The 27,500-nt window shown below is 47.6% G+C and overlaps 1 protein-coding gene across 1 annotated transcript in view; it reads right to left on the reverse strand.

The window, feature by feature from the left end:
• RWDD4 (RWD domain containing 4) overlaps positions 1 to 27,500 on the reverse strand; it is a gene marked incomplete at its 3' end in the record, with an annotated part of 58,265 nt that overhangs the window by 576 nt on the left and 30,189 nt on the right. Inside the window, exons 4-6 of the mRNA XM_076064371.1 lie at positions 1,558 to 1,732; positions 946 to 1,015; positions 347 to 396 (exon numbers count right to left, since the gene is read on the reverse strand). Of these exons, the coding sequence (XP_075920486.1) occupies positions 347 to 396; positions 946 to 1,015; positions 1,558 to 1,732 (295 nt within the window). The remainder of the gene's footprint in view (positions 1 to 346; positions 397 to 945; positions 1,016 to 1,557; positions 1,733 to 27,500) is intronic.

The raw sequence follows: 27,500 nt of genomic DNA on the forward strand, positions 1-27,500 counted from the left end.
ACCCACCAACTCACTCACTCACCCACTCACTCACCAACTCACTCACTCACCAACTCACCAACTCACTCACCAACTCACCAACTCACTCACTCACCCACTCACCCACTTACTCACTCACCCACCCACCCACTCACCCACCCACCCACTCACCCACCCACCCACCCACTCACCCACCCACTCACCCACCCACTCACTCACCCACTCAATCACTCACCCACCCACCCACCCACTCACCCACCCACCCACTCACCCACCCACCCACCCACTCACCCACTCACTCACCCACTCACTCACCCACTCAATCACTCACCCACCCACCCACTCACCTACCCACCCACCCACTCACCTTGATGACATCAATCCAATCCCAACCTCGGATCTTCTCTCCTTTGTGATCTACAGAGAGAGAGAGTGAGTAGGTGAGTGAGTGGGTGAGTGAGTGAGTGGGTGAGTGGGTGAGTGAGTGGGTGAGTGAGTGGGTGAGTGAGTGAGTGGGTGAGTGGGTGAGTGAGTGAGTGGGTGAGTGGGTGAGTGAGTGGGTGAGTGAGTGGGTGAGTGAGTGAGTGGGTGAGTGAGTGGGTGAGTGAGTGAGTGGGTGAGTGAGTGGGTGAGTGAGTGGGTGAGTGGGTGGGTGAGTGAGTGAGTGGGTGGGTGAGTGGGTGAGTGAGTGAGTGGGTGAGTGAGTGAGTGAGTGGGTGAGTGAGTGGGTGGGCGAGTGGGTGAGTGGGTGAGTGAGTGAGTGGGTGAGTGAGTGAGTGGGTGAGTGAGTGAGTGGGTGAGTGAGTGAGTGAGTGACTGAGTGAGTGAGTGACTGAGTGAGTTAATGAGTGACTGAGTGAGTGACTGAGTGAGTGAGTGAGTGAATGAGTGAGTGAGTGAGTGGGTGAGTGAGTGAGTGAGTGTCTCTGGTGAGGGGAGGGTGGTGATATTTATTTAATTATTTACCAGTCGTGTTGATGAGTCGACGCTTCTGAGATTTGGTTAGCTGCTCCTTCTTGACTTTTTCGACGGGAGCCTGTGACGGGGGTCGGGAGGTCAAAGTCACCCACCCACTCACTCACTCACCCACTCACCCACTCAATCACCCACCCACTCACTCACTCACTCACCCACTCACTCACCCACTCACTCACCCACCCACTCACTCACCCACCCACCCACTCACTCACTCACCCACTCACCCACTCAATCACCCACCCACTCACTCACCCACCCACTCAATCACCCACCCACTCACTCACCCACCCACTCAATCACCCACCCACTCACTCACCCACTCACTCACTCACTCACCCACTCACTCACCCACTCACTCACCCACCCACTCACTCACCCACTCACCCACTCACTCACCCACTTACTCACCCACTCACTCACCCACTCACCCACTCACTCACCCACTCACTCACCCACCCACCCACTCACCCACCCACTCACTCACCCACTCACCCACCCACCCACCCCCCCACCCACCCCCCCACCCACCCCCCCACCCACCCCCCCACCCACCCCCCCACTAACCCCCCCACTCACCCCCCCACTAACCCCCCCACTCACCGTCTTAGCTTCCTGTGTTACACCACCACCACCACCACCGGCCCAATCACCGGCCGCCATCTTGGTGTAGGCCTCCTTGGCCGCCTCGAACACGGAGAAGGTGACAGCCGATCCAGGCGAGAGGGAGGCCTCAGCCCTCAGTAGGCCGCAGATCTTCTCCTTGGTAGCCGGAGACCTACAGGGACAGAGACAGAGACACAGAGACACAGAGACAGAGAGACAGAGAGACAGAGACACAGAGAGACACAGAGACACTGAGACAGAGAGACAGAGACACAGAGACACAGAGACAGAGACAGAGACACAGAGACACAGAGACACAGAGACAGAGAGACAGACACAGAGACACGGAGACACAGAGACAGAGAGACAGACACAGAGACACGGAGACACTGAGAGACACAGACACAGAGAGACACAGAGACAGAGACACAGAGACAGAGACACAGAGAGAAGGTGACAGCCGATCCAGGCGAGAGGGAGGCCTCAGCCCTCAGTAGGCCGCAGATCTTCTCCTTCGTAGCCGGAGACCTACAGGGACAGACACAGAGAGACACAGAGACACAGACAGAGACACAGAGACAGAGACACTGACACAGAGACACAGAGAGAGAGAGAAAGACAGAGAGAAAGTGACGGCCGATCCAGGCGAGAGGGAGGCCTCAGCCCTCAGTAGGCCGCAGATCTTCTCCTTGGTAGCCGGAGACCTACAGGGACAGAGACACAGACACAGAGACACAGACAGAGAGACACAGAGAGACAGAGAGACACAGAGACAGAGAGAGAGACAGAGACACAGAGAGAAGGTGACAGCCGATCCAGGCGAGAGGGAGGCCTCAGCCCTCAGTAGGCCGCAGATCTTCTCCTTCGTAGCCGGAGACCTACAGGGACAGAGACACAGAGACAGAGACACAGACAGAGACACACAGAGACACAGAGAAACAGAGACAGACACAGAGACAGAGAGAGAGACAGAGAGAAAGTGACGGCCGATCCAGGCGAGAGGGAGGCCTCAGCCCTCAGTAGGCCGCAGATCTTCTCCTTCGTAGCCGGAGACCTACAGGAACAGACACAGAGACACAGAGACACAGACACAGAGACAGAGAGACACAGAGACAGAGAGAGAGACAGAGAGAGACACAGAGCTAGAGAGAGAGGCAGAGAGACAGAGAGAGACACAGAGACAGAGAGAGACAGAGAGAGACACAGAGACAGAGAGAGAGACAGAGAGAGACACACACAGAGACACAGGGCTAGAGACAGAGAGAGAGACAGAGAGAGACAGAGACACATAGACAGAGAGAGAGACAGAGAGAGACACAGAGACAGAGAGAGAGACAGAGACACAGGGCTAGAGACAGGGCTAGAGACACAGAGACAGAGAGAGAGAGAGGCAGAGACAGAGACAGAGAGACACAGAGAGACAGAGAAACACAGAGAAACACAGAGAGACACAGAGAGACACAGAGACAGAGAGAGAGACAGAGAGACACAGAGACAGACACAGAGACAGAGAGAAAGTGACGGCCGATCCAGGCGAGAGGGAGGCCTCAGCCCTCAGTAGGCCGCAGATTTTCTCCTTGGTAGCCGGAGACCTACAGGGACAGAGACACAGACACACAGACAGAGACACAGAGACACAGACACAGAGACAGAGACACTGAGACAGAGAGACAGAGAGACAGAGACAGAGAGAGACACACAGAGACAGAGAGACAGAGAGACACAGAGACAGAGAGACAGAGAGACACAGAGACAGAGAGACAGAGAGACAGAGAGACACAGAGACAGAGAGACACAGAGAGACAGAGAGACACAGAGACACAGAGACACTGAGACAGAGACAGAGACACTGACACAGAGACAGAGACACAGAGAGACAGAGACAGAGAGAAAGTGACGGCCGATCCAGGCGAGAGGGAGGCCTCAGCCCTCAGTAGGCCGCAGATCTTCTCCTTCGTAGCCGGAGACCTACAGGGACAGAGACAGAGACACAGATACACAGACAGAGACAGAGCGGCTGAGACACAGAGACACAGACACTTAGACACAGAGACACAGACACACAGAGACAGAGAGACTGAGACACAGAGAGAGAGACACAGAGACACAGAGAGACAGAGAGATAGAGACACAGAGACACACAGAGACAGAGACACAGACACAGAGACACACAGAGACACAGAGACACAGACAGAATTCCCGTAGTCTAGAGTCAGAATTCCTGTGGTCTAGAGTCAGAATTCCCGTTGTCTAGAGTCAGAATTCCCGTAGTCTAGAGTCAGAATTCCCGTAGTCTAGAGTCAGAATTCCCGTTGTCTAGAGTCAGAATTCCCGTTGTCTAGAGTCAGAATTCCCATAGTCTAGAGTCAGAATTCCCGTGGTCTAGAGTCAGAATTCCCGTGGTCTAGAGTCAGAATTCCCGTAGTCTAGAGTCAGAATTCCCGTAGTCTAGAGTCAGAATTCCCGTAGTCTAGAGTCAGAATTCCCGTTGTCTAGAGTCAGAATTCCCGTGGTCTAGAGTCAGAATTCCCGTAGTCTAGAGTCAGAATTCCCGTTGTCTAGAGTCAGAATTCCCGTTGTCTAGAGTCAGAATTCCCGTAGTCTAGAGTCAGAATTCCCGTTGTCAAGCGTCAGAATTCCCGTAGTCTAGAGTCAGAATTCCCGTTGTCTAGAGTCAGAATTCCCGTGGTCTAGAGTCAGAATTCCCGTTGTCTAGAGTCAGAATTCCCGTTGTCTAGAGTCAGAATTCCCGTAGTCTAGAGTCAGAATTCCCGTTGTCTAGAGTCAGAATTCCCGTAGTCTAGAGTCAGAATTCCCGTAGTCTAGAGTCAGAATTCCCGTAGTCTAGAGTCAGAATTCCCAAGGTCTAGAGTCAGAATTCCCGTAGTCTAGAGTCAGAATTCCCGTTGTCTAGAGTCAGAATTCCCGTGGTCTAGAGTCAGAATTCCCGTGGTCTAGAGTCAGAATTCCCGTTGTCAAGCGTCAGAATTCCCGTTGTGTAGAGTCAGAATTCCCGTAGTCTAGAGTCAGAATTCCCGTAGTCTAGAGTCAGAATTCCCGTTGTCAAGAGTCAGAATTCCCATAGTCTAGAGTCAGAATTCCCGTAGTCTAGAGTCAGAATTCCCGTTGTCTAGAGTCAGAATTCCCGTAGTCTAGAGTCAGAATTCCCGTGGTCTAGAGTCAGAATTCCCGTTGTCTAGAGTCAGAATTCCCGTAGTCTAGAGTCAGAATTCCCGTTGTCTAGAGTCAGAATTCCCGTTGTCAAGCGTCAGAATTCCCGTTGTCTAGAGTCAGAATTCCCGTAGTCTAGAGTCAGAATTCCCGTAGTCTAGAGTCAGAATTCCCGTTGTCTAGAGTCAGAATTCCCGTGGTCTAGAGTCAGAATTCCCGTAGTCTAGAGTCAGAATTCCCGTTGTCTAGAGTCAGAATTCCCGTAGTCTAGAGTCAGAATTCCCGTAGTCTAGAGTCAGAATTCCCGTGGTCTAGAGTCAGAATTCCCGTAGTCTAGAGTCAGAATTCCCGTAGTCTAGAGTCAGAATTCCCGTTGTCAAGCGTCAGAATTCCCATTGTCTAGAGTCAGAATTCCCGTAGTCTAGAGTCAGAATTCCCATTGTCTAGAGTCAGAATTCCCGTAGTCTAGAGTCAGAATTCCCGTTGTGTAGAGTCAGAATTCCCGTAGTCTAGAGTCAGAATTCCCGTAGTCTAGAGTCAGAATTCCCATTGTCTAGAGTCAGAATTCCCGTTGTCAAGAGTCAGAATTCCCGTAGTCTAGAGTCAGAATTCCCGTAGTCTAGAGTCAGAATTCCCGTTGTCTAGAGTCAGAATTCCCGTGGTCTAGAGTCAGAATTCCCGTTGTGTAGAGTCAGAATTCCCGTTGTGTAGAGTCAGAATTCCCGTAGTCTAGAGTCAGAATTCCCGTAGTCTAGAGTCAGAATTCCCGTGGTCTAGAGTCAGAATTCCCGTAGTCTAGAGTCAGAATTCCCGTTGTCTAGAGTCAGAATTCCCGTGGTCTAGAGTCAGAATTCCCGTTGTCTAGAGTCAGAATTCCCGTTGTCTAGAGTCAGAATTCCCGTAGTCTAGAGTCAGAATTCCCGTTGTGTAGAGTCAGAATTCCCGTAGTCTAGAGTCAGAATTCCCGTTGTCTAGAGTCAGAATTCCCGTTGTCTAGAGTCAGAATTCCCGTAGTCTAGAGTCAGAATTCCCGTTGTCTAGAGTCAGAATTCCCGTAGTCTAGAGTCAGAATTCCCGTTGTCAAGCGTCAGAATTCCCGTAGTCTAGAGTCAGAATTCCCGTAGTCTAGAGTCAGAATTCCCGTGGTCTAGAGTCAGAATTCCCGTTGTCTAGAGTCAGAATTCCCGTAGTCTAGAGTCAGAATTCCCGTAGTCTAGAGTCAGAATTCCCGTTGTCTAGAGTCAGAATTCCCGTAGTCTAGAGTCAGAATTCCCGTGGTCTAGAGTCAGAATTCCCGTTGTCTAGAGTCAGAATTCCCGTGGTCTAGAGTCAGAATTCCCGTTGTGTAGAGTCAGAATTCCCGTAGTCTAGAGTCAGAATTCCCGTTGTCAAGCGTCAGAATTCCCGTAGTCTAGAGTCAGAATTCCCGTTGTCTAGAGTCAGAATTCCCGTAGTCTAGAGTCAGAATTCCCGTAGTCTAGAGTCAGAATTCCCGTTGTCTAGAGTCAGAATTCCCGTTGTCTAGCGTCAGAATTCCCGTAGTCTAGAGTCAGAATTCCCGTTGTCTAGAGTCAGAATTCCCGTAGTCTAGAGTCAGAATTCCCGTAGTCTAGAGTCAGAATTCCCGTTGTCTAGAGTCAGAATTCCCGTAGTCTAGAGTCAGAATTCCCGTGGTCTAGAGTCAGAATTCCCATTGTCTAGAGTCAGAATTCCCGTTGTCAAGAGTCAGAATTCCCGTAGTCTAGAGTCAGAATTCCCGTTGTCTAGAGTCAGAATTCCCGTAGTCTAGAGTCAGAATTCCCGTGGTCTAGAGTCAGAATTCCCGTTGTCTAGAGTCAGAATTCCCGTAGTCTAGAGTCAGAATTCCCGTGGTCTAGAGTCAGAATTCCCATTGTCTAGAGTCAGAATTCCCGTTGTCAAGAGTCAGAATTCCCGTAGTCTAGAGTCAGAATTCCCGTTGTCTAGAGTCAGAATTCCCGTAGTCTAGAGTCAGAATTCCCGTGGTCTAGAGTCAGAATTCCCGTTGTCTAGAGTCAGAATTCCCGTTGTCTAGAGTCAGAATTCCCGTTGTCTAGAGTCAGAATTCCCGTAGTCTAGAGTCAGAATTCCCGTTGTGTAGAGTCAGAATTCCCGTTGTCTAGAGTCAGAATTCCCGTAGTCTAGAGTCAGAATTCCCGTAGTCTAGAGTCAGAATTCCCGTAGTCTAGAGTCAGAATTCCCGTAGTCTAGAGTCAGAATTCCCGTAGTCTAGAGTCAGAATTCCCGTAGTCTAGAGTCAGAATTCCCGTAGTCTAGAGTCAGAATTCCCGTTGTCTAGAGTCAGAATTCCCGTTGTCTAGAGTCAAAATTCCCATTGTCTAGAGTCAGAATTCCCGTAGTCTAGAGTCAGAATTCCCGTGGTCTAGAGTCAGAATTCCCGTTGTCTAGAGTCAGAATTCCCGTAGTCTAGAGTCAGAATTCCCGTAGTCTAGAGTCAGAATTCCCGTAGTCTAGAGTCAGAATTCCCGTAGTCTAGAGTCAGAATTCCCGTGGTCTAGAGTCAGAATTCCCGTAGTCTAGAGTCAGAATTCCCGTAGTCTAGAGTCAGAATTCCCGTAGTCTAGAGTCAGAATTCCCGTTGTCTAGAGTCAGAATTCCCGTAGTCTAGAGTCAGAATTCCCGTTGTGTAGAGTCAGAATTCCCGTTGTCTAGAGTCAGAATTCCCGTTGTCTAGAGTCAGAATTCCCGTTGTCTAGAGTCAGAATTCCCGTGGTCTAGAGTCAGAATTCCCGTGGTCTAGAGTCAGAATTCCCGTAGTCTAGAGTCAGAATTCCCGTTGTCTAGAGTCAGAATTCCCGTTGTCTAGAGTCAGAATTCCCGTAGTCTAGAGTCAGAATTCCCGTTGTGTCTAGAGTCAGAATTCCCGTTGTCTAGAGTCAGAATTCCCGTTGTCTAGAGTCAGAATTCCCGTAGTCTAGAGTCAGAATTCCCGTTGTGTCTAGAGTCAGAATTCCCGTTGTCTAGAGTCAGAATTCCCGTTGTCAAGCGTCAGAACTCCCGTTGTGTAGAGTCAGAATTCCCGTTGTCAAGCGTCAGAATTCCCGTAGTCTAGAGTCAGAATTCCCGTGGTCTAGAGTCAGAATTCCCGTAGTCTAGAGTCAGAATTCCCGTTGTCAAGAGTCAGAATTCCCGTAGTCTAGAGTCAGAATTCCCGTTGTCAAGAGTCAGAATTCCCGTTGTCTAGAGTCAGAATTCCCGTAGTCTAGAGTCAGAATTCCCGTGGTCTAGAGTCAGAATTCCCGATGTCTAGAGTCAGAATTCCCGTAGTCTAGAGTCAGAATTCCCGTAGTCTAGAGTCAGAATTCCCGTAGTCTACAGTCAGAATTCCCGTGGTCTAGAGTCAGAATTCCCGTAGTCTAGAGTCAGAATTCCCGTTGTCTAGAGTCAGAATTCCCGTTGTCAAGCGTCAGAATTCCCGTTGTCTAGAGTCAGAATTCCCGTTGTCTAGAGTCAGAATTCCCGTAGTCTAGAGTCAGAATTCCCGTTGTCTAGAGTCAGAATTCCCGTGGTCTAGAGTCAGAATTCCCGTAGTCTAGAGTCAGAATTCCCGTTGTCTAGAGTCAGAATTCCCGTAGTCTAGAGTCAGAATTCCCGTTGTGTCTAGAGTCAGAACTCCCGTTGTGTAGAGTCAGAATTCCCGTTGTCAAGCGTCAGAATTCCCGTAGTCTAGAGTCAGAATTCCCGTGGTCTAGAGTCAGAATTCCCGTAGTCTAGAGTCAGAATTCCCGTTGTCAAGAGTCAGAATTCCCGTAGTCTAGAGTCAGAATTCCCGTTGTCAAGAGTCAGAATTCCCGTTGTCTAGAGTCAGAATTCCCGTAGTCTAGAGTCAGAATTCCCGTGGTCTAGAGTCAGAATTCCCGTTGTCTAGAGTCAGAATTCCCGTTGTCTAGAGTCAGAATTCCCGTAGTCTAGAGTCAGAATTCCCGTAGTCTAGAGTCAGAATTCCCGTAGTCTACAGTCAGATTTCCCGTGGTCTAGAGTCAGAATTCCCGTAGTCTAGAGTCAGAATTCCCGTTGTCTAGAGTCAGAATTCCCGTTGTCAAGCGTCAGAATTCCCGTTGTCTAGAGTCAGAATTCCCGTAGTCTAGAGTCAGAATTCCCGTAGTCTAGAGTCAGAATTCCCGTTGTCTAGAGTCAGAATTCCCGTGGTCTAGAGTCAGAATTCCCGTAGTCTAGAGTCAGAATTCCCGTTGTCTAGAGTCAGAATTCCCGTAGTCTAGAGTCAGAATTCCCGTAGTCTAGAGTCAGAATTCCCGTGGTCTAGAGTCAGAATTCCCGTAGTCTAGAGTCAGAATTCCCGTAGTCTAGAGTCAGAATTCCCGTTGTCAAGCGTCAGAATTCCCATTGTCTAGAGTCAGAATTCCCGTAGTCTAGAGTCAGAATTCCCATTGTCTAGAGTCAGAATTCCCGTAGTCTAGAGTCAGAATTCCCGTTGTGTAGAGTCAGAATTCCCGTAGTCTAGAGTCAGAATTCCCGTAGTCTAGAGTCAGAATTCCCATTGTCTAGAGTCAGAATTCCCGTTGTCAAGAGTCAGAATTCCCGTAGTCTAGAGTCAGAATTCCCGTTGTCAAGAGTCAGAATTCCCGTAGTCTAGAGTCAGAATTCCCGTAGTCTAGAGTCAGAATTCCCGTTGTCTAGAGTCAGAATTCCCGTGGTCTAGAGTCAGAATTCCCGTTGTGTAGAGTCAGAATTCCCGTTGTGTAGAGTCAGAATTCCCGTAGTCTAGAGTCAGAATTCCCGTAGTCTAGAGTCAGAATTCCCGTGGTCTAGAGTCAGAATTCCCGTAGTCTAGAGTCAGAATTCCCGTTGTCTAGAGTCAGAATTCCCGTGGTCTAGAGTCAGAATTCCCGTTGTCTAGAGTCAGAATTCCCGTTGTCTAGAGTCAGAATTCCCGTAGTCTAGAGTCAGAATTCCCGTTGTCTAGAGTCAGAATTCCCGTGGTCTAGAGTCAGAATTCCCGTTGTCTAGAGTCAGAATTCCCGTTGTCTAGAGTCAGAATTCCCGTAGTCTAGAGTCAGAATTCCCGTAGTCTAGAGTCAGAATTCCCGTGGTCTAGAGTCAGAATTCCCGTTGTGTAGAGTCAGAATTCCCGTTGTCTAGAGTCAGAATTCCCGTAGTCTAGAGTCAGAATTCCCGTTGTGTAGAGTCAGAATTCCCGTAGTCTAGAGTCAGAATTCCCGTTGTCTAGAGTCAGAATTCCCGTTGTCTAGAGTCAGAATTCCCGTAGTCTAGAGTCAGAATTCCCGTTGTCTAGAGTCAGAATTCCCGTAGTCTAGAGTCAGAATTCCCATTGTCAAGCGTCAGAATTCCCGTAGTCTAGAGTCAGAATTCCCGTAGTCTAGAGTCAGAATTCCCGTGGTCTAGAGTCAGAATTCCCGTTGTCTAGAGTCAGAATTCCCGTAGTCTAGAGTCAGAATTCCCGTAGTCTAGAGTCAGAATTCCCGTTGTCTAGAGTCAGAATTCCCGTAGTCTAGAGTCAGAATTCCCGTAGTGTAGAGTCAGAATTCCCGTGGTCTAGAGTCAGAATTCCCGTAGTCTAGAGTCAGAATTCCCGTGGTCTAGAGTCAGAATTCCCGTGGTCTAGAGTCAGAATTCCCGTTGTCTAGAGCCAGAATTCCCGTTGTGTAGAGTCAGAATTCCCGTGGTCTAGAGTCAGAATTCCCGTTGTCTAGAGTCAGAATTCCCGTAGTCTAGAGTCAGAATTCCCGTTGTCTAGAGTCAGAATTCCCGTAGTCTAGAGTCAGAATTCCCGTAGTCTAGAGTCAGAATTCCCGTAGTCTAGAGTCAGAATTCCCGTGGTCTAGAGTCAGAATTCCCGTTGTCAAGAGTCAGAATTCCCGTTATCAAGCGTCAGAATTCCCGTTGTCTAGAGTCAGAATTCCCGTGGTCTAGAGTCAGAATTCCCGTGGTCTAGAGTCAGAATTCCCGTTGTCTAGAGTCAGAATTCCCGTTGTCTAGAGTCAGAATTCCCGTTGTCTAGAGTCAGAATTCCCGTGGTCTAGAGTCAGAATTCCCGTAGTCTAGAGTCAGAATTCCCGTTGTCTAGAGTCAGAATTCCCGTAGTCTAGAGTCAGAATTCCCGTGGTCTAGAGTCAGAATTCCCGTGGTCTAGAGTCAGAATTCCTGTAGTCTAGAGTCAGAATTCCCGTAGTCTAGAGTCAGAATTCCCGTAGTCTAGAGTCAGAATTCCCGTTGTGTAGAGTCAGAATTCCCGTTGTCTAGAGTCAGAATTCCCATAGTGTAGAGTCAGAATTCCCGTTGTCTAGAGTCAGAATTCCCGTAGTCTAGAGTCAGAATTCCCGTAGTCTAGAGTCAGAATTCCCGTAGTCTAGAGTCAGAATTCCCGTAGTCTAGAGTCAGAATTCCCGTAGTCTAGAGTCAGAATTCCCGTAGTCTAGAGTCAGAATTCCCGTTGTCTAGAGTCAGAATTCCCGTGGTCTAGAGTCAGAATTCCCGTAGTCTAGAGTCAGAATTCCCGTTGTCAAGCGTCAGAATTCCCGTAGTCTAGAGTCAGAATTCCCGTTGTCTAGAGTCAGAATTCCCGTAGTCTAGAGTCAGAATTCCCGTAGTCTAGAGTCAGAATTCCCGTAGTCTAGAGTCAGAATTCCCGTGGTCTAGAGTCAGAATTCCCGTTGTCAAGAGTCAGAATTCCCGTTGTCAAGCGTCAGAATTCCCGTTGTCTAGAGTCAGAATTCCCGTGGTCTAGAGTCAGAATTCCCGTGGTCTAGAGTCAGAATTCCCGTTGTCTAGAGTCAGAATTCCCGTTGTCTAGAGTCAGAATTCCCGTTGTCTAGAGTCAGAATTCCCGTTGTCTAGAGTCAGAATTCCCGTGGTCTAGAGTCAGAATTCCCGTTGTCTAGAGTCAGAATTCCCGTGGTCTAGAGTCAGAATTCCCGTTGTCTAGAGTCAGAATTCCCGTGGTCTAGAGTCAGAATTCCCGTGGTCTAGAGTCAGAATTCCCGTAGTCTAGAGTCAGAATTCCCGTAGTCTAGAGTCAGAATTCCCGTGGTCTAGAGTCAGAATTCCCGTTGTCTAGAGTCAGAATTCCCGTGGTCTAGAGTCAGAATTCCCGTGGTCTAGAGTCAGAATTCCCGTTGTCAAGCGTCAGAATTCCCGTAGTCTAGAGTCAGAATTCCCGTGGTCTAGAGTCAGAATTCCCGTTGTCAAGCGTCAGAATTCCCGTGGTCTAGAGTCAGAATTCCCGTTGTCTAGAGTCAGAATTCCCGTTGTCAAGCGTCAGAATTCCCGTAGTCTAGAGTCAGAATTCCCGTTGTCTAGAGTCAGAATTCCCGTGGTCTAGAGTTAGAATTCCCGTAGTCTAGAGTCAGAATTCCCGTTGTCTAGAGTCAGAATTCCCGTTGTCTAGAGTCAGAATTCCCGTAGTCTAGAGTCAGAATTCCCGTAGTCTAGAGTCAGAATTCCCGTGGTCTAGAGTCAGAATTCCCGTAGTCTAGAGTCAGAATTCCCATAGTCTAGAGTCAGAATTCCCGTAGTCTAGAGTCAGAATTCCCGTAGTCTAGAGTCAGAATTCCCGTTGTCTAGAGTCAGAATTCCCGTAGTCTAGAGTCAGAATTCCCGTAGTCTAGAGTCAGAATTCCCGTAGTCTAGAGTCAGAATTCCCGTAGTCTAGAGTCAGAATTCCCGTAGTCTAGAGTCAGAATTCCCGTTGTCTAGAGTCAGAATTCCCGTAGTCTAGAGTCAGAATTCCCGTGGTCTAGAGTCAGAATTCCCGTGGTCTAGAGTCAGAATTCCCGTTGTGTAGAGTCAGAATTCCCGTGGTCTAGAGTCAGAATTCCCGTGGTCTAGAGTCAGAATTCCCGTTGTCAAGCGTCAGAATTCCCGTGGTCTAGAGTCAGAATTCCCGTGGTCTAGAGTCAGAATTCCCGTTGTCTAGAGTCAGAATTCCCGTTGTCTAGAGTCAGAATTCCCATAGTCTAGAGTCAGAATTCCCGTTGTCTAGAGTCAGAATTCCCGTTGTGTAGAGTCAGAATTCCCGTAGTCTAGAGTCAGAATTCCCGTAGTCTAGAGTCAGAATTCCCGTGGTCTAGAGTCAGAATTCCCGTAGTCTAGAGTCAGAATTCCCGTGGTCTAGAGTCAGAATTCCCGTGGTCTAGAGTCAGAATTCCCGTGGTCTAGAGTCAGAATTCCCGTAGTCTAGAGTCAGAATTCCCGTAGTCTAGAGTCAGAATTCCCGTTGTCTAGAGTCAGAATTCCCGTTGTGTAGAGTCAGAATTCCCGTTGTGTAGAGTCAGAATTCCCGTTGTCTAGAGTCAGAATTCCCGTAGTCTAGAGTCAGAATTCCCGTAGTCTAGAGTCAGAATTCCCGTTGTCTAGAGTCAGAATTCCCGTAGTCTAGAGTCAGAATTCCCGTAGTCTAGAGTCAGAATTCCCGTGGTCTAGAGTCAGAATTCCCGTAGTCTAGAGTCAGAATTCCCGTTGTCAAGCGTCAGAATTCCCGTAGTCTAGAGTCAGAATTCCCGTTGTCTAGAGTCAGAATTCCCGTTGTCAAGCGTCAGAATTCCCGTGGTCTAGAGTCAGAATTCCCGTTGTCAAGCGTCAGAATTCCCGTTGTCTAGAGTCAGAATTCCCTTAGTCTAGAGTCAGAATTCCCGTTGTGTAGAGTCAGAATTCCCGTTGTCTAGAGTCAGAATTCCCGTTGTCTAGAGTCAGAATTCCCGTAGTCTAGAGTCAGAATTCCCGTAGTCTAGAGTCAGAATTCCCGTGGTCTAGAGTCAGAATTCCTGTGGTCTAGAGTCAGAATTCCCGTAGTCTAGAGTCAGAATTCCCGTTGTCTAGAGTCAGAATTCCCGTAGTCTAGAGTCAGAATTCCCGTAGTCTAGAGTCAGAATTCCCGTAGTCTAGAGTCAGAATTCCCGTAGTCTAGAGTCAGAATTCCCGTTGTGTAGAGTCAGAATTCCCGTGGTCTAGAGTCAGAATTCCCGTGGTCTAGAGTCAGAATTCCCGTTGTCAAGCGTCAGAATTCCCGTGGTCTAGAGTCAGAATTCCCGTGGTCTAGAGTCAGAATTCCCGTTGTCTAGAGTCAGAATTCCCGTTGTCTAGAGTCAGAATTCCCATAGTCTAGAGTCAGAATTCCCGTTGTCTAGAGTCAGAATTCCCGTTGTGTAGAGTCAGAATTCCCGTAGTCTAGAGTCAGAATTCCCGTAGTCTAGAGTCAGAATTCCCGTGGTCTAGAGTCAGAATTCCCGTAGTCTAGAGTCAGAATTCCCGTGGTCTAGAGTCAGAATTCCCGTGGTCTAGAGTCAGAATTCCCGTGGTCTAGAGTCAGAATTCCCGTAGTCTAGAGTCAGAATTCCCGTAGTCTAGAGTCAGAATTCCCGTTGTCTAGAGTCAGAATTCCCGTTGTGTAGAGTCAGAATTCCCGTTGTGTAGAGTCAGAATTCCCGTTGTCTAGAGTCAGAATTCCCGTAGTCTAGAGTCAGAATTCCCGTAGTCTAGAGTCAGAATTCCCGTTGTCTAGAGTCAGAATTCCCGTAGTCTAGAGTCAGAATTCCCGTAGTCTAGAGTCAGAATTCCCGTGGTCTAGAGTCAGAATTCCCGTAGTCTAGAGTCAGAATTCCCGTTGTCAAGCGTCAGAATTCCCGTAGTCTAGAGTCAGAATTCCCGTTGTCTAGAGTCAGAATTCCCGTTGTCAAGCGTCAGAATTCCCGTGGTCTAGAGTCAGAATTCCCGTTGTCAAGCGTCAGAATTCCCGTTGTCTAGAGTCAGAATTCCCTTAGTCTAGAGTCAGAATTCCCGTTGTGTAGAGTCAGAATTCCCGTTGTCTAGAGTCAGAATTCCCGTTGTCTAGAGTCAGAATTCCCGTAGTCTAGAGTCAGAATTCCCGTAGTCTAGAGTCAGAATTCCCGTGGTCTAGAGTCAGAATTCCTGTGGTCTAGAGTCAGAATTCCCGTAGTCTAGAGTCAGAATTCCCGTTGTCTAGAGTCAGAATTCCCGTAGTCTAGAGTCAGAATTCCCGTAGTCTAGAGTCAGAATTCCCGTAGTCTAGAGTCAGAATTCCCGTTGTCTAGAGTCAGAATTCCCGTGGTCTAGAGTCAGAATTCCCGTTGTCTAGAGTCAGAATTCCCGTTGTGTAGAGTCAGAATTCCCGTTGTCTAGAGTCAGAATTCCCGTGGTCTAGAGTCAGAATTCCCGTAGTCTAGAGTAAGAATTCCCGTTGTGTAGAGTCAGAATTCCCGTTGTCTAGAGTCAGAATTCCCGTAGTCTAGAGTCAGAATTCCCGTTGTCTAGAGTCAGAATTCCCGTAGTCTAGAGTCAGAATTCCCGTTGTCTAGAGTCAGAATTCCCGTTGTCTAGAGTCAGAATTCCCGTGGTCTAGAGTCAGAATTCCCGTTGTCTAGAGTCAGAATTCCCGTAGTCTAGAGTCAGAATTCCCGTTGTCTAGAGTCAGAATTCCCGTGGTCTAGAGTCAGAATTCCCGTAGTCTAGAGTCAGAATTCCCGTAGTCTAGAGTCAGAATTCCCGTTGTGTAGAGTCAGAATTCCCGTGGTCTAGAGTCAGAATTCCCGTAGTCTAGAGTCAGAATTCCCGTGGTCTAGAGTCAGAATTCCCGTGGTCTAGAGTCAGAATTCCCGTAGTCTAGAGTCAGAATTCCCGTTGTCTAGAGTCAGAATTCCCGTAGTCTAGAGTCAGAATTCCCGTGGTCTAGAGTCAGAATTCCCGTAGTCTAGAGTCAGAATTCCCGTTGTCTAGAGTCAGAATTCCCGTTGTCTAGCGTCAGAATTCCCGTAGTCTAGAGTCAGAATTCCCGTAGTCTAGAGTCAGAATTCCCGTTGTCTAGAGTCAGAATTCCCGTTGTCTAGCGTCAGAATTCCCGTGGTCTAGAGTCAGAATTCCCGTTGTCTAGAGTCAGAATTCCCGTAGTCTAGAGTCAGAATTCCCGTTGTCTAGAGTCAGAATTCCCGTTGTCTAGCGTCAGAATTCCCGTAGTCTAGAGTCAGAATTCCCGTAGTCTAGAGTCAGAATTCCCGTTGTCTAGAGTCAGAATTCCCGTAGTCTAGAGTCAGAATTCCCGTAGTCTAGAGTCAGAATTCCCGTGGTCTAGAGTCAGAATTCCCGTGGTCTAGAGTCAGAATTCCCGTGGTCTAGAGTCAGAATTCCCGTAGTCTAGAGTCAGAATTCCCGTAGTCTAGAGTCAGAATTCCCGTAGTCTAGAGTCAGAATTCCCGTAGTCTAGAGTCAGAATTCCCGTGGTCTAGAGTCAGAATTCCCGTTGTCTAGAGTCAGAATTCCCGTTGTCTAGAGTCAGAATTCCCGTAGTCTAGAGTCAGAATTCCCGTGGTCTAGAGTCAGAATTCCCGTAGTCTAGAGTCAGAATTCCCGTGGTCTAGAGTCAGAATTCCCGTGGTCTAGAGTCAGAATTCCCGTAGTCTAGAGTCAGAATTCCCGTGGTCTAGAGTCAGAATTCCCGTAGTCTAGAGTCAGAATTCCCGTGGTCTAGAGTCAGAATTCCCGTGGTCTAGAGTCAGAATTCCCGTGGTCTAGAGTCAGAATTCCCGTTGTCTAGAGTCAGAATTCCCGTGGTCTAGAGTCAGAATTCCCGTTGTCTAGAGTCAGAATTCCCGTAGTCTAGAGTCAGAATTCCCGTGGTCTAGAGTCAGAATTCCCGTGGTCTAGAGTCAGAATTCCCGTTGTCTAGAGTCAGAATTCCCGTAGTCTAGAGTCAGAATTCCCGTGGTCTAGAGTCAGAATTCCCGTAGTCTAGAGTCAGAATTCCCGTGGTCTAGAGTCAGAATTCCCGTTGTCTAGAGTCAGAATTCCCATAGTCTAGAGTCAGAATTCCCGTTGTCAAGCGTCAGAATTCCCGTAGTCTAGAGTCAGAATTCCCGTAGTCTAGAGTCAGAATTCCCGTTGTCTAGAGTCAGAATTCCCGTTGTCTAGAGTCAGAATTCCCGTAGTCTAGAGTCAGAATTCCCGTTGTCTAGAGTCAGAATTCCCGTAGTCTAGAGTCAGAATTCCCGTAGTCTAGAGTCAGAATTCCCGTGGTCTAGAGTCAGAATTCCCGTTGTCTAGAGTCAGAATTCCCGTAGTCTAGAGTCAGAATTCCCGTGGTCTAGAGTCAGAATTCCCGTAGTCAAGCGTCAGAATTCCCGTAGTCAAGCATCAGAATTCCCGTTGTGTAGAGTCAGAATTCCCGTTGTCAAGCGTCAGAACTCCCGTAGTCAAGCGTCAGAATTCCCGTTGTCTAGAGTCAGAATTCCCGTTGTCTAGAGTCAGAATTCCCGTTGTCTAGAGTCAGAATTCCCGTAGTCTAGAGTCAGAATTCCCGTTGTCTAGAGTCAGAATTCCCGTTGTCTAGAGTCAGAATTCCCGTGGTCTAGAGTCAGAATTCCCGTGGTCTAGAGTCAGAATTCCCGTTGTCTAGAGTCAGAATTCCCGTAGTCTAGAGTCAGAATTCCCGTGGTCTAGAGTCAGAATTCCCGTAGTCAAGCGTCAGAATTCCCGTAGTCAAGCATCAGAATTCCCGTTGTGTAGAGTCAGAATTCCCGTTGTCAAGCGTCAGAATTCCCGTTGTCTAGAGTCAGAATTCCCATAGTCTAGAGTCAGAATTCCCGTTGTCAAGCGTCAGAATTCCCGTAGTCTAGAGTCAGAATTCCCGTAGTCTAGAGTCAGAATTCCCGTTGTCTAGAGTCAGAATTCCCGTAGTCTAGAGTCAGAATTCCCGTTGTCTAGAGTCAGAATTCCCGTTGTCTAGAGTCAGAATTCCCGTAGTCTAGAGTCAGAATTCCCGTTGTCTAGAGTCAGAATTCCCGTAGTCTAGAGTCAGAATTCCCGTAGTCTAGAGTCAGAATTCCCGTGGTCTAGAGTCAGAATTCCCGTTGTCTAGAGTCAGAATTCCCGTAGTCTAGAGTCAGAATTCCCGTGGTCTAGAGTCAGAATTCCCGTAGTCAAGCGTCAGAATTCCCGTGGTCTAGAGTCAGAATTCCCGTTGTCAAGCGTCAGAACTCCCGTTGTCAAGCGTCAGAATTCCCGTAGTCAAGCGTCAGAATTCCCGTTGTCTAGAGTCAGAATTCCCGTTGTCTAGAGTCAGAATTCCCGTTGTCTAGAGTCAGAATTCCCGTAGTCTAGAGTCAGAATTCCCGTTGTCTAGAGTCAGAATTCCCGTTGTCTAGAGTCAGAATTCCCGTGGTCTAGAGTCAGAATTCCCGTGGTCTAGAGTCAGAATTCCCGTTGTCTAGAGTCAGAATTCCCGTAGTCTAGAGTCAGAATTCCCGTGGTCTAGAGTCAGAATTCCCGTAGTCAAGCGTCAGAATTCCCGTAGTCAAGCATCAGAATTCCCGTTGTGTAGAGTCAGAATTCCCGTTGTCAAGCGTCAGAACTCCCGTTGTCAAGCGTCAGAATTCCCGTAGTCAAGCGTCAGAATTCCCGTTGTCCAGCGTCCGAACGGGGGCCCCGGGGGTCTCCGAGAGGATTCCGGAAGTTGTCGCCCTACCCCTACCCCTACCCCCGCCCCACTCCAGGAACCTCGCAGGGCAGTGAGTCTACCCCCACCTGCCGCCCGCCCGCTCGTTTTGCCGGTCACACGGGGCCCCGGTGAACGCCGAATTTCGAATGAAAGCCGCCGTGTGGAGTGGGGACGAGCGAGCGGGGTGACACGATGGAATCTCCCGACGGTGTTTTTTTTCCCCGGCCTCGAACGCCGATCGGCCATCTCCAGCCGAGGGGACCGGGAACTGTCGGGGACTAAACGGAGCTTCGACGGACGACGTCGAGATTCGTCAGCGACTTTTAAAGTGAGGCACCTTGGCAAATATCTTGTGACTGGTCACAGAAATAGCTGTGTTAAAGTCAAAGCTTACACATCCACGGAGGATCCTGGAACAAATCAAACAGGAGAATTTAGCATTGAAATAGCTGAGGGATTAGCTTGTGACTGGTCACAGAATTAGATGTTAAAGTCAAGGCCTACACATCCACTGAGCTTCGACGGACGACGTCGAGATTCGTCAGCGACTTTTAAAGTGAGGCACCTTGGCAAAAGGGGGTTTACAAATCAAACAGGAGAATTTATCATTGAAATAGCTGAGTGATTAGCTTGTGACTGGTCACAGGATTAGATGTTAAAGTCAAAACCTACACATCCACAGAGGCAACTGGTAATTTAGCATTGAAATAGCTGAGGGATTAGCTTGTGACTGGTCACAGGATTAGATGTTAAAGTCAAGGCCTACACATCCACTGAGCTTCGACGGACGACGTCGAGATTCGTCAGCGACTTTTAAAGTGAGGCACCTTGGCAAAAAGGGGGTTTACAAATCAAACAGCTGAGGGATTAGCTCGTGACTGGTCACAGAAATGGCTATGTTAAAGTCAAAGCCTACACATCTACAGAGGCACCTGGTACAAATCAAACAGGAGAATTTAGCATTGAAATAGCTGAGTGATTAGCTTGTGACTGGTCACAGAAATAGTTGTGTTAAAGTCAAAGGCCTACACATCCACAAGTGAGGCACCTTGACAAAGGGGGTTTACAAATCAAACAGCTGAGTGATTAGCTTGTGACTGGTTACAGGATTAGATGTTAAAGTAAAGGCCTACACATCCACTGAGCTTCGACGGACGACGTCGAGATTCGTCAGCGACTTTTAAAGTGAGGCACCTTGGCAAAAAGGGGGTTTTACAAATCAAACAGCTGAGGGATTAGCTTGTGACTGGTCACGGGAATAGATGTTAAAGTAAAGGCCTACACATCCACAGAGCTTCAACGGACAACGTCGAGATTCGTCAGCGACTTTTAAAGTGAGGCACCTTGGCAAATATCTTGTGACTGGTCACAGAAATGGCTGTGTTAAAGTCAAAGCTTACACATCTACGGAGGCACCTAGTACAAATCAAACAGGAGAATTTAGCATTGAAATAGCTGAGTGATTAGCTTGTGACTGGTCACAGGATTAGATGTTAAAGTCAAGGCCTACACATCCACTGAGCTTCGACGGACGACGTCGAGATTCGTCAGCGACTTTTAAAGTGAGGCACCTTGGCAAAAAGGGGGTTTGCAAATCAAATAGCTGAGGGATTCGCTTGTGACTGGTCACAGGAATAGATGTTAAAGTAAAGGCCTACACATCCACAGAGCTTCAACGGACGACGTCGAGATTCGTCAGCGACTTTTAAAGTGAGGCACCTTGGCAAATATCTTGTGACTGGTCACAGAAATGGCTATGTTAAAGTCAAAGCTTACACATCTACGGAGGCACCTAGTACAAATCAAACATGAGAATTTATCATTGAAACAGCTGAGGGATTAGCTTGTGACTGGTCACAGAAATAGTTACGTTAAAGTCAAAACCTACACATCCACAGAGGCAACTAGTAATTTAGCATTGAAATAGCTGAGGGATTAGCTTGTGACTGGTCACAGGAATAGTTGTGTTAAAGTCAAAGCCTACACATCCACAGAGGCACCTAGTACAAATCAAACATGAGAATTTATCATTGAAATAGCTGAGTGATTAGCTTGTGACTGGTCACGGGAATAGATGTTAAAGTAAAGGCCTACACATCCACAGAGCTTCAACGGACAACGTCGAGATTCGTCAGCGACTTTTAAAGTGAGGCACCTTGGCAAATATCTTGTGACTGGTCACAGAAATGGCTGTGTTAAAGTCAAAGCTTACACATCTACGGAGGCACCTAGTACAAATCAAACAGGAGAATTTAGCATTGAAATAGCTGAGTGATTAGCTTGTGACTGGTCACAGGATTAGATGTTAAAGTCAAGGCCTACACATCCACTGAGCTTCGACGGACGACGTCGAGATTCGTCAGCGACTTTTAAAGTGAGGCACCTTGGCAAAAAGGGGGTTTGCAAATCAAATAGCTGAGGGATTCGCTTGTGACTGGTCACAGGAATAGATGTTAAAGTAAAGGCCTACACATCCACAGAGCTTCAACGGACGACGTCGAGATTCGTCAGCGACTTTTAAAGTGAGGCACCTTGGCAAATATCTTGTGACTGGTCACAGAAATGGCTATGTTAAAGTCAAAGCTTACACATCTACGGAGGCACCTAGTACAAATCAAACATGAGAATTTATCATTGAAACAGCTGAGGGATTAGCTTGTGACTGGTCACAGAAATAGTTACGTTAAAGTCAAAACCTACACATCCACAGAGGCAACTAGTAATTTAGCATTGAAATAGCTGAGGGATTAGCTTGTGACTGGTCACAGGAATAGTTGTGTTAAAGTCAAAGCCTACACATCCACAGAGGCACCTAGTACAAATCAAACATGAGAATTTATCATTGAAATAGCTGAGTGATTAGCTTGTGACTGGTCACAGGATTAGATGTTAAAGTCAAAGCCTACACATCCACAGAGGCACCTAGTACAAATCAAACAGGAGAATTTAGCATGGAAATAGCTGAGTGATTAGCTTGTGACTGGTCACAGGAGATGTTAAAGTAAAGGCCTACACATCCACTGAGCTTCGACGGACGACGTCGAGATTCGTCAGCGACTTTTAAAGTGAGGCACCTTGGCAAAAAGGGGGTTTACAAATCAAACAGCTGAGGGATTAGCTTGTGACTGGTCACAGGATTAGATGTTAAAGTCAAAGCCTACACATCCACAGAGGCAACTAGTAATTTAGCATTGAAATAGCTGAGGGATTAGCTTGTGACTGGTCACAGGAATAGTTGTGTTAAAGTCAAAGCCTACACATCCACAGAGGCACCTAGTACAAATCAAACAGGAGGATTTATCATTGAAATAGCTGAGGGATTAGCTTGTGACTGGTTACAGGAATAGATGTTAAAGTAAAGGCCTACACATCCACTGAGCTTCGACGGACGACGTCGAGATTCGTCAGCGACTTTTAAAGTGAGGCACCTTGGCAAATATCTTGTGACTGGTCACAGAAATAGCTGTGTTAAAGTCAAAGCTTACACATCTACGGAGGCTCCTGGTACAAATCAAACAGGAGAATTTAGCATGGAAATAGCTGAGTGATTAGCTTGTGACTGGTCACAGGAGATGTTAAAGTCAAAGCCTACACATCCACTGAGCTTCGACGGACGACGTCGAGATTCGTCAGCGACTTTTAAAGTGAGGCACCTTGGCAAAAAGGGGGTTTACAAATCAAATAGCTGAGGGATTAGCTTGTGACTGGTCACAGAAATAGTTACGTTAAAGTCAAAGCTTACACATCCACAGAGGCAACTAGTAATTTAGCATTGAAATAGCTGAGTGATTAGCTTGTGACTGGTCACAGAAATGGCTATGTTAAAGTCAAAGCCTACACATCTACAGAGGCACCTGGTACAAATCAAACAGGAGAATTTAGCATTGAAATAGCTGAGTGATTAGCTTGTGACTGGTCACAGAAATAGCCATGTTAAAGTCAAAGCCTACACATCCACAGAGGCACCTAGTACAAATCAAACAGGAGAATTTAGAATTGAAATAGCTGAGTGATTAGCTTGTGACTGGTCACAGAAATGGCTATGTTAAAGTCAAAGCTTACACATCCACAGAGGCACCTAGTACAAATCAAACAGGAGAATTTAGCATTGAAATAGCTGAGTGATTAGCTTGTGACTGGTCACAGGATTAGATGTTAAAGTCAAGGCCTACACATCCACTGAGCTTCGACGGACGACGTCGAGATTCGTCAGCGACTTTTAAAGTGAGGCACCTTGGCAAAAAGGGGGGTTTACAAATCAAACAGCTGAGTGATTATCTTGTGACTGGTCACAGGAATAGATGTTAAAGTAAAGGCCTACACATCCACAGAGCTTCGACAGACGACGTCGAGATTCGTCAGCGACTTTTAAAGTGAGGCACCTTGGCAAAAAGGGGGTTTACAAATCAAACAGCTGAGTGATTATCTTGTGACTGGTCACAGGAATAGATGTTAAAGTAAAGGCCTACACATCCACAGAGCTTCAACGGACGACGTCGAGATTCGTCAGCGACTTTTAAAGTGAGGCACCTTGGCAAATATCTTGTGACTGGTCGCAGAATTAGATGTTAAAGTCAAAGCCTACACATCCACTGAGCTTCGACGGACGACGTCGAGATTCGTCAGCGACTTTTAAAGTGAGGCACCTTGGCAAAAAGGGGGTTTACAAATCAAACAGCTGAGGGATTAGCTTGTGACTGGTCACAGAAATAGTTACGTTAAAGTAAAGGCCTACACATCCACAGAGGCACCTAGTAATTTAGCATTGAAATAGCTGAGTGATTAGCTTGTGACTGGTCACAGGAATAGTTGTGTTAAAGTCAAAGCCTACACATCCACAGAGGCACCTAGTACAAATCAAACAGGAGAATTTAGCATTGAAATAGCTGAGTGATTAGCTTGTGACTGGTCACAGGAATAGTTGTGTTAAAGTCAAAGCCTACACATCTACAGAGGCACCTGGTACAAATCAAACAGGAGAATTTAGCATTGAAATAGCTGAGTGATTAGCTTGTGACTGGTCACAGGAATAGATGTTAAAGTCAAAGCCTACACATCCACAGAGGCACCTAGTACAAATCAAACAGGAGAATTTAGAATTGAAATAGCTGAGTGATTAGCTTGTGACTGGTCACAGAAATGGCTATGTTAAAGTCAAAGCTTACACATCCACAGAGGCACCTAGTACAAATCAAACAGGAGAATTTAGCATTGAAATAGCTGAGTGATTAGCTTGTGACTGGTCACAGGATTAGATGTTAAAGTCAAGGCCTACACATCCACTGAGCTTCGACGGACGACGTCGAGATTCGTCAGCGACTTTTAAAGTGAGGCACCTTGGCAAAAAGGGGGTTTACAAATCAAACAGCTGAGTGATTATCTTGTGACTGGTCACAGGAATAGATGTTAAAGTAAAGGCCTACACATCCACAGAGCTTCAACGGACGACGTCGAGATTCGTCAGCGACTTTTAAAGTGAGGCACCTTGGCAAATATCTTGTGACTGGTCGCAGAATTAGATGTTAAAGTCAAAGCCTACACATCCACTGAGCTTCGACGGACGACGTCGAGATTCGTCAGCGACTTTTAAAGTGAGGCACCTTGGCAAAAAGGGGGTTTACAAATCAAACAGCTGAGGGATTAGCTTGTGACTGGTCACAGAAATAGTTACGTTAAAGTAAAGGCCTACACATCCACAGAGGCACCTAGTAATTTAGCATTGAAATAGCTGAGTGATTAGCTTGTGACTGGTCACAGGAATAGTTGTGTTAAAGTCAAAGCCTACACATCCACAGAGGCACCTAGTACAAATCAAACAGGAGAATTTAGCATTGAAATAGCTGAGTGATTAGCTTGTGACTGGTCACAGGAATAGTTGTGTTAAAGTCAAAGCCTACACATCCACAGAGGCACCTAGTACAAATCAAACAGGAGAATTTATCATTGAAATAGCTGAGGGATTATCTTGTGACTGGTCACAGGAATAGATGTTAAAGTCAAAGCCTACACATCCACGGAGGCACCTAGTACAAATCAAACAGGAGAATTTAGCATTGAAATAGCTGAGTGATTAGCTTGTGACTGGTCACAGAAATAGTTGTGTTAAAGTCAAAGCCCTACACATCCACAAGTGAGGCACCTTGACAAAGGGGGTTTACAAATCAAATAGCTGAGGGATTAGCTTGTGACTGGTCACAGGAATAGATGTTAAAGTCAAAGCTTACACATCTACGGAGGCACCTAGTACAAATCAAACAGGAGAATTTAGCATTGAAATAGCTGAGGGATTAGCTTGTGACTGGTCACAGGATTAGTTGTTAAAGTCAAAGCCTACACATCCACGGAGCTTCGACGGACGACGTCGAGATTCGTCAGCGACTTTTAAAGTGAGGCACCTTGGCAAAAAGGGGGGTTTACAAATCAAACAGCTGAGTGATTATCTTGTGACTGGTCACAGGAATAGATGTTAAAGTAAAGGCCTACACATCCACAGAGGCACCTAGTAATTTAGCATTGAAATAGCTGAGTGATTAGCTTGTGACTGGTCACAGGAATAGTTGTGTTAAAGTCAAAGCCTACACATCCACAGAGGCACCTAGTACAAATCAAACATGAGAATTTATCATTGAAATAGCTGAGGGATTAGCTTGTGACTGGTCACAGGAATAGATGTTAAAGTAAAGGCCTACACATCCACAGAGCTTCAACGGACGACGTCGAGATTCGTCAGCGACTTTTAAAGTGAGGCACCTTGGCAAAAAGGGGGTTTACAAATCAAATAGCTGAGGGATTAGCTTGTGACTGGTCACAGAAATGGCTATGTTAAAGTTAAAGCCTACACATCCACAGAGGCAACTAGTAATTTAGCATTGAAATAGCTGAGTGATTAGCTTGTGACTGGTCACAGAAATAGGTGTGTTAAAGTCAAAGCCTACACATCCACAGAGGCACCTAGTACAAATCAAACAGGAGGATTTAGCATTGAAATAGCTGAGTGATTAGCTTGTGACTGGTCACAGAAATAGTTGTGTTAAAGTCAAAGCCTTCACATCCACAGAGGCAACTAGTAATTTAGCATTGAAATAGCTGAGTGATTATCTTGTGACTGGTCACAGGAATTGCTATGTTAAAGTCAAAACCTACACATCCACAGAGGCACCTGGTACAAATCAAACAGGAGAATTTAGCATTGAAATAGCTGAGTGATTAGCTTGTGACTGGTCACAGAAATAGCTACGTTAAAGTCAAAGCCTACACATCCACGGAGCTTCAACGCTCCATACGGAGCTGTTAACGCTCCATACGGAGCTGTTAACGCTCCATACGGAGCTGTTAACGCTCCATACGGAGCTGTTAACGCTCCATACGGAGCTGTTAACGCTCCATACGGAGCTGTTAACGCTCCATACGGAGCTGTTAACGCTCCATACGGAGCTGTTAACGCTCCATACGGAGCTGTTAACGCTCCATACGGAGCTGCCCTCGCTCCATACGGAGCTGCCCTCGCTCCATACGGAGCTGTTAACGCTCCATACGGAGCTGTTAACGCTCCATACGGAGCTGTTAACGCTCCATACGGAGCTGTTAACGCTCCATACGGAGCTGCCCTCGCTCCATACGGAGCTGTTAACGCTCCATACGGAGCTGTTAACGCTCCATACGGAGCTGTTAACGCTCCATACGGAGCTGTTAACGCTCCATACGGAGCTGTTAACGCTCCATATGGAGCTGCCCTCGCTCCATACGGAGCTGTTAACGCTCCATACGGAGCTGTTAACGCTCCATACGGAGCTGTTAACGCTCCATACGGAGCTGTTAACGCTCCATACGGAGCTGTTAACGCTCCATACGGAGCTGTTAACGCTCCATACGGAGCTGTTAACGCTCCATACGGAGCTGTTAACGCTCCATACGGAGCTGTTAACGCTCCATACGGAGCTGTTAACGCTCCATACGGAGCTGTTAACGCTCCATACGGAGCTGTTAACGCTCCATACGGAGCTGCCCTCGCTCCATACGGAGCTGTTAACGCTCCATACGGAGCTGTTAACGCTCCATACGGAGCTGTTAACGCTCCATACGGAGCTGCTCCTCGCTCCATACGGAGCTGTTAACGCTCCATACGGAGCTGTTAACGCTCCATACGGAGCTGTTAACGCTCCATACGGAGCTGTTAACGCTCCATACGGAGCTGTTAACGCTCCATACGGAGCTGTTAACGCTCCATACGGAGCTGTTAACGCTCCATACGGAGCTGCCCTCGCTCCATACGGAGCTGTTAACGCTCCATACGGAGCTGTTAACGCTCCATACGGAGCTGCCCTCGCTCCATACGGAGCTGTTAACGCTCCATACGGAGCTGTTAATGCTCCATACGGAGCTGTTAACAGCTCCATACGGAGCTGTTAACGCTCCATACGGAGCTGTTAACGCTCCATACGGAGCTGTTAACGCTCCATACGGAGCTGTTAACGCTCCATACGGAGCTGTTAACGCTCCATACGGAGCTGTTAACGCTCCATACGGAGCTGTCCCTCGCTCCATACGGAGCTGTCCAACGCTCCATACGGAGCTGTCCAACGCTCCATACGGAGCTGTTAACGCTCCATACGGAGCTGTTAACGCTCCATACGGAGCTGTTAACGCTCCATACGGAGCTGTTAACGCTCCATACGGAGCTGTTAACGCTCCATACGGAGCTGTTAACGCTCCATACGGAGCTGTTAACGCTCCATACGGAGCTGCCCTCGCTCCATACGGAGCTGTTAACGCTCCATACGGAGCTGTTAACGCTCCATACGGAGCTGTTAACGCTCCATACGGAGCTGCCCTCGCTCCATACGGAGCTGTTAACGCTCCATACGGAGCTGTTAACGCTCCATACGGAGCTGTTAACGCTCCATACGGAGCTGTTAACGCTCCATACGGAGCTGTTAACGCTCCATACGGAGCTGTTAACGCTCCATACGGAGCTGTTAACGCTCCATACGGAGCTGTTAACGCTCCATACGGAGCTGTTAACGCTCCATACGGAGCTGTTAACGCTCCATACGGAGCTGTTAACGCTCCATACGGAGCTGTTAACGCTCCATACGGAGCTGTTAACGCTCCATACGGAGCTGTTAACGCTCCATACGGAGCTGTTAACGCTCCATACGGAGCTGTTAACGCTCCATACGGAGCTGTTAACGCTCCATACGGAGCTGTTAACGCTCCATACGGAGCTGTTAACGCTCCATACGGAGCTGTTAACGCTCCATACGGAGCTGTTAACGCTCCATACGGAGCTGTTAACGCTCCATACGGA

Source organism: Petromyzon marinus, unplaced genomic scaffold, assembly GCF_048934315.1.
Source record: "Petromyzon marinus isolate PM22_M1 ecotype Great Lakes invasive population unplaced genomic scaffold, UKy_Petmar_22M1.pri1.0 PM_Scaffold_406, whole genome shotgun sequence".
NCBI classification, from domain to species: domain Eukaryota; kingdom Metazoa; phylum Chordata; class Hyperoartia; order Petromyzontiformes; family Petromyzontidae; genus Petromyzon; species Petromyzon marinus.